At 34.5% G+C, this 6,906-nt stretch overlaps 1 protein-coding gene and 1 non-coding gene across 2 annotated transcripts; both read right to left on the reverse strand.

Annotated features, from left to right (window-relative positions):
• Positions 1-285: 285 nt before the first annotated feature.
• On the reverse strand, positions 286-2,015 carry LOC112020599 (phloretin 4'-O-glucosyltransferase). Its single transcript, XM_024053149.2, has one exon. It carries the CDS (start codon positions 1,894-1,896, stop codon positions 529-531), a length of 1,368 nt encoding a protein of 455 aa, XP_023908917.2. The 5' UTR covers positions 1,897-2,015; the 3' UTR covers positions 286-528.
• A 3,428-nt stretch (positions 2,016-5,443) lies between these two features.
• LOC112020631 (small nucleolar RNA R71) lies at positions 5,444-5,552 on the reverse strand. The gene has a single exon (XR_002883797.2). It is a non-coding gene; the product is annotated as a small nucleolar RNA R71 (small nucleolar RNA).
• Between the last annotated feature and the right edge of the window lie 1,354 nt (positions 5,553-6,906).

Raw genomic sequence — 6,906 nt, forward strand, 5'->3', positions numbered from 1 at the left:
AGTAGGATTTTCGTAACCTTTTATTTTATTTTTTTTACACTTTTGGTTATGTATTAGTATGTTCTAGAAGTGACATTTTCCATTAAAAAAAAAATCACAAATAGGATTTTCTTAATCTTTTATTTTTTAAGTTTTGGGATAGAAACAAATTTTGCTTAGTACTCTTAGATAGTGACGTACAAGAAATTTCATTAAGATGGAATTGGAATAATTGCTACCAACCAATTTTATAACACAAAATGTGAGGTCCACAAATGTTGTTTAGAAGACGTAATATGCATAAAGTTATTGCACAAACCAAACCATAATTATATATTTTCCAAACTACTAAGATGATTTGCCAACCTAGTAACAATAGAGACAGACAAGATAAGACAATGGCAAAAAACATAAATCAACCATATATCTTACACTTGTTTATTTCTACTATTTTATATCCATATTCACAATTAATATGCAAAAATATACATATTTTAATATATAAAAGTGGATGTAAAAACAAATACTTCTTTTATTTCAACAGCAAACCTACACTCTTTTAACAGTGGCATTACCTTCACCAATCTCATCCACAAAAGCTTTAAGATTGTTATAGGAAGAACCAAATTCATTGGCAGCCTCCATAGCCAACTCCTTCCATTTCTTGGCATTCTTTCTAATTGCTTCCCCTCTCTCTCCATCTCCCACAACCAATTCCAAACATCTCTTAATCTCATCACCTTCAACAATCCCATCCTTATTCACCATCACTCTCACTCCTGTCTTCCACACATCTTCAGTTAGCTTCGCATTTGTCCCTTGATCAGACCACTGTGGAAATGCTACCATCGGAACCCCTGAAACCAAACTCTCCAAAGTTGAATTCCACCCACAATGTGTCACGAAGCATCCTAGTGAAGGATGCGACAAAACCTCCACCTGGGAACACCACGGCACTATCATTCCCATTTGTTCCAATTCCTCTCTGCAACTCAACTTCTCTTCTTCTCCATTTTCCTTAGCTCTTATGACCCACAAGAAGGGCCTCCCACAACTCAACAGTCCGCGTGCAATTTCCTCCATTTGTTGCTTCATTAAGACCGCTAAGCTCCCGAATGAAACATAAATAACCGATGATTCAGGCTTAGAGTTGAGCCATTCGATGTAGTCTTTGGAAACATCTCCTCCAAATGACTTATCTGATGGAAGTAGAGGTCCAACTGCAACCAAATTAAACTTTTCAATCGCCTTCAAGGCCTCAGGCTCTAGTGCATCAAAGGTATTCACTAGAATTCTCGGATTGCTCTCTTTTTCAAGCACTTCAAGGTGGTCTTGATATATTGAGAGAGCGTAAGTGTAAGGGTTGGAAGCAAGCAAAAAGGAGGGAAGGTCACGGCTAGCCGTGAGTAATGGTAGTCCCGGTAACTCTATCGAAGATGAGGGGCAGTCATTGTTGTAGTTTGTGATAACATCGGCAAAACCGTTGAAGTAGTAGTAATATATGTCAAAAACCATGGCAGGTTGAATCCAAAGAAACGTGGAAGGAAGGTGAAGTTCACGAGCCACGTCAGCAGCCCAAGGTAGAAGCAGTGTGTAGACTATGTGTTGTTTATTGCCGGTGGAGACAATGAGGTCAGCGAGAGTTTTGGAGCCATTGCGTTTGAGTTGATCCCATCGTTTGCCAATGTCGTCCACCGGTATAACTCCGTCATCGTAGCCGTCAGAGAAGGTGGCAAACGACAAGCCGTTAGGAGGAGGGCTTTTGATCATGCGGCGCCGGTGGGCGCTAACGGTGGTGAAGAAGGTGACATGCACTCCCATGCGAATGAGGCGTATGGCAAATTGGAGGGCAGGGTTTATATGACCCTGCGCAGGATATGTGACTATGACAATGTGGCTTTGCTGTTGCTTCGCCATGATTATTTGATATATATGGGTTGTGAATATTCTAAGCAAAAACAGATAAGATGTTTTGTGCTTGAGATCAGTGAGATTTATATAGAAGGACCAATGCTTGTGAGGATGGGCAAGGCTTAAAAAATAGAGGAAAAATTTTTAGGAGCACAACTCGTGCACTTGGCAAATTGTAAATGATGAGTTTATATAAAAGTGATAAATAACCGGTTACAATTTGTCATATAAAATAATTAAAATTGTGAAATTTTATATGGTATTAAAATTACTAAAGTAGATTTGGTAGGAGTACTAATGACCTTTGCAGTGACGATTTGGAGGTGGGGCTCTGTGACTTGCGATTTTTTTTCTTAATGTTTATATTAAAGTTTACAGATGATAAGGACTACTGGCTTAAGGGCTTAGAGCATCCACATCAGTAGTCCGTGGAAATTTTTTTCCATTTTACAAGTTTAAAACTTACTTTTTCTATTTTACACACTTATTTTTATAAAATACCCATATCAGTTTGTCTATTATACACATTTATTCAAATAAAATATTCATTTCTTTAACCTAATGCTACAGTGCTACAGTACCAGACAAAGTCATGCTACAGTACTGGGGAGAGAGAAAAAAACTATTAAAAAATGATATACACATGCTACAATGCCCGTGTAAATTTACACAAGTACTGTAGCTCATGGATAATTTTAGAAGATTTTGCAAGATTTTAAACGGACTGATGTAGGCTGTTTTTGAACAAAAATATATAAATTTGAGCATTTTTTTTATTATACATATTTATACATAAACTGATGTGAATGCTCTTAGCTTGGTGACATACAATCCAGTGCAGGCAATATGAATTTATGGTCTGCCCAACTTGTTTCTCCTGTTGCATCTAAAGCACTAGTTTTCTGCGTGGGTCCCAATATCAGAACAAAATGGTTTTCAAACAAAAAGTCGTACACGGAACTTTCACGGTTTCTCCTGGTTGCATCTAAAGCACTAGTTTTCTGCGTGGGTCCCAATATCAAAACAAAATGGTTTTCAAAGCAAAAAGTCGTGCACGGAACTTTCACGGAACGTTCCGTGAAAGTTCCGTGTACGACTTTTTATATATTTAATCAAGAACTAACTTTCAGATAGTTTGAGAAATAATATGTAAGTGAGTTATTATTATATAATTTTAAAACTAGTTTATAATTAAATGAATGATTATTATTAGTCGTTAACTGGTGTGATACGTAGAAAAGTTATTGACTCTGAAAAAAAATCTAACAATTAGTAAATAGACATTTTGCTTGTTAATATTTTTTTGTTAAGATGAAGAAATATTTAACTTTTATACTTTTCTATAGTTTAGATGTGTTGTCTAATATTAAACGTTATTGAGTTGCAAGTGCATAGTTACCGAAACTTACAAAGTAATTTACAATTTTTAAATTAATAAAACAAAACTCCCAATAGCTATATATACACACACTCAAAACTAATATAAACTGCAAATATATAAATGATGTGCATTGATAATAGCTTAATTTTGCATATTTATATCATTGTTAAAAAGCATTATCATACTTATTTTGAGTTAATTCATGTATTTTATATTTGGTTTTGAAATAATGCTGAATAATCAATTTTGTGTTTAATTGAATTTTATTGTGTGAATTTGTCTTTTGTATGAGAATGGAATTAAATAAGTGGATTTGTGCAAAGAAGAAAGCTAATGGACTTTATTTTTACAAGGGCCATGATGAAGTTAAAAAAGACCAACCCAATTAAATTTAAGTCCAATTGGAGTAAGGAATTAAAGGAAATTTGCCCCAAATCCAAGTCCAATTCGGATTAGAATTTCAGCCTGCACATCAATTAGTATTTTTGGCATAACTTTCGGCTCAGACGTCTAATTGAGATGATTCAAGTTGGGCTGGAAATTTAACTTATAGGGCTACAACTTTGTAGTTTACCAAAAGTCCGAATTCTGACATTAAATGGGCCAAAATCGTTGGTTAAGTGAAACCTAAAAATATGGGATTTTCTCCAAACGGGAATTCAACTTGTAATAGAATTCCTTGACCTATTTAGAAGCTTTTTAGGGCAAAATTCAGGGAAGGCTAGTGCTAGGGCTGGATGCAAAACAGAAAATTGGAGCAAGAGGCAGTGCTGCATGTGGCTTTTCTGTAGCTTTCTCCATGATAGCATTGTGACTATTTCCTTCTCTATTTTATTTGTCTAGTTTAATGTTTAGTATTTTATTCTTGTGTTTTATTTCAATTACCATGAGTAGCTAAATTTAGAATTAGGGTTGAGGATGAAATTTTGTTAAGGATTATCAATAATATTTATGTGATTTGATTTTTCCCACAATAGTTCTTTAATGATTTAAATTATTCTTGCTTCATATCAATTGACTAAGATGAGATTCTACATATGAGTTCAATCATGTTTTTCTCATGATTTAGGATTTATCTTAATTAATTGAATGCTTGGTTTATTATTTCTTGATTATAAAATTGGACATCTCTTGTGATTTGTTTGGCTACGGATATAATTGATGATTTGATTTCATACCTACGAAGCGAAGAAGAGTATGCTTTAGATATATAAATAGAAGTTTTAATGATAATATTTTTCATGATAGTAAGATTGATTTCTAGATTATCATGCAGTGGTTGGGAAAAATTAATGATCATAAATATATGTTGATATGACTTACAAAGCGGATTCCAAAACTTTAATTCCTATCTCTAGATTGTTTACATCCCTTTATTGCTTTATATTATGTCTTTGCTTAGTTTAATTATTTGCTTAGTATATTTAATTTCAAACAACCAATTTTTATTAAACTAGATTAGGATTAACTTGGTTATGATTTGATTAATTTTCCTACATTCATTCAAGTCCTTGTGGGTTCGACCTTGTTCTTGTCAAACTATATTTCAGTACGGTTCGTACACTTGCGAGTACTTTAAAATTTCACAACAAGTTTTTGGCACCGTTGCTGGGACTTGGTTAGGAAATTAAATTAGGTCTTAATTGATTTTTTTCCTTCTACTAGCCGTAGTTAATATTTATTAATTTTTTAAACAGAAAAAAAAAAAATCTTATTTCTTTGTGCTTGGTGTATGAGAACTTGGATATGTGATAAAAAAAAATCGTCTTGTTAGTTTTGATTATCCATCTACAATGGGAGAAACAAGAGATGATTAAAAAACTCTTAGGGAGTTGTTCTCACCTATTACCACTAATCCTCTATATTGCATAGTATTGCTTGCAAACACTGCTACACATTTTAAGTTGAAGCCACAGATAATCCACATTCTTCCCACTTTTCTCGGATTGGATTGAGAAGAACCTTATATGCATGTAAAGGATTTTCTTGAGATTTGTGCTACTTGTAAGTTCCAGAATTTCTCTGATGACTCTGTTCGCTTGCGTTTATTCCCTTTTTCCTTAAAGGATAAGGCAAAAGCATGGCTTAATTCTTTGTCACCTATGTCTGTTACTTCATGGGAACTGTTGGTCACAAAATTTCTCTCTAAATTTTTCTCGATGGCCAAGACCAATGCTTAGAGGAGAGAAATTTCAGATTTTTATCAGGATGAGCAAAAGAAATTTTATGAGAGTTGGGAGAGATTTAAGGACTTGATCTTAAAGTGTCCTCATCATGGTTTTGAAACATGGAGACTAGTACAATATTTTTATAATAGTTTGACTAAGACAAATCGTAACATGATTGAGTCCATGAATGGTGGTGGATTTTTTAGTCTAACAGATGATGTGGCATACAAATTTCTAGAGGATTTATCAAAAAGTTCACAACAATGGGATTTTTCCAACTATAGAGAGAGATCAACCCCTACAATTAAAAGAGGGGGATTTCATGAAATCAGTGAAGATGTAGACATGAAAGCGAGGTTGGAAAATCTCACTCGTAAGGTTGAAGCTTTAACTTTAGGTAGAGGGCTAAATTTTGTTAATCAAGTTAAAAGTGAAACATGCTCTATTTGTGCGAGTCCTATGCATACAACACAAATATGTCCTTCCATAGTTGGTTACTCTGATTTTTATACCGAGCAAGCAAATGCACTGAATAATTATGGAAAACCATTTGCTAGTCCATTTTCAGAGACATACAATCCAAATTGGAGGAACCATCTTAATTTCTCATGGAGGCAAAATCAACCTCCCACAAATGTAGGTGGACAACAAGTGCATCAACAAAGTCAATTTCGTCCACCTAATCAAGCATATCCTCCCATTCCTCAATCAACTCCTCAGTTTGTAGCACCACCAAGACAATAATCATCTTTGGAGGAGTCTCTCAAAACTTTCGTGCAATCAACTAGCCAATCCATTCAAGAGATGAAAAGTTCCACCCATTTGAATACTCAAGCTATTTCAAAGTTGGAAAATCAAGTTGGCCAGTTAGCAACCCAAGTTGGAGAGAGGAAAAAAGGAAAGTTTCCTAATCAACCTATACCTAACCCAGAAGGACAGTATGCCATCAATGGTTGTTCTAGTTCTACTTATGGACAAGGACATGTTCAGTCTATTACTGCCCTTAGGTCTGGTAAGCAAGTTGATAATCAAGTGAAAATACTAGAAGTGGAGGATGATGAAAATATTGTGTTAAAGGAAAAATGAACTCATAGTTCACATGCTGATCATGGAGAAAAGAAGGACAACCCACCCTCAGTCCCAATTCAGGATCTTAGTTCCCCCCTTGATAAGAGGTTTGTTCTTAAAGCTCAATTTCCTCAAAGGTTAACCAGTACTTAGAAAAGTGTACATTTTGGAGATATTTTAGAGGTTTTTAAGCAAGTGCAAATAAACATTCCATTTCTTGATGCAATTCAACAAGTTCTTTGCAGGCTCAGTGTAAAATTGTAGGAGATCCAAGGTTCTTATATTTCACTGGATATTTATTCTGAATGATTGAACTGACTTGCTCTATCAAAAATGTCTTTTTATGAACATTTGTCTTTCTCTTCTTTGTCACAAGATCTTTTAGAAACTTGCATAAGT

Source organism: Quercus suber, unplaced genomic scaffold (assembly GCF_002906115.3).
Source record: "Quercus suber isolate HL8 unplaced genomic scaffold, Cork oak 2.0 scaffold_1089, whole genome shotgun sequence".
Taxonomy (NCBI): Eukaryota; Viridiplantae; Streptophyta; class Magnoliopsida; order Fagales; family Fagaceae; genus Quercus; species Quercus suber.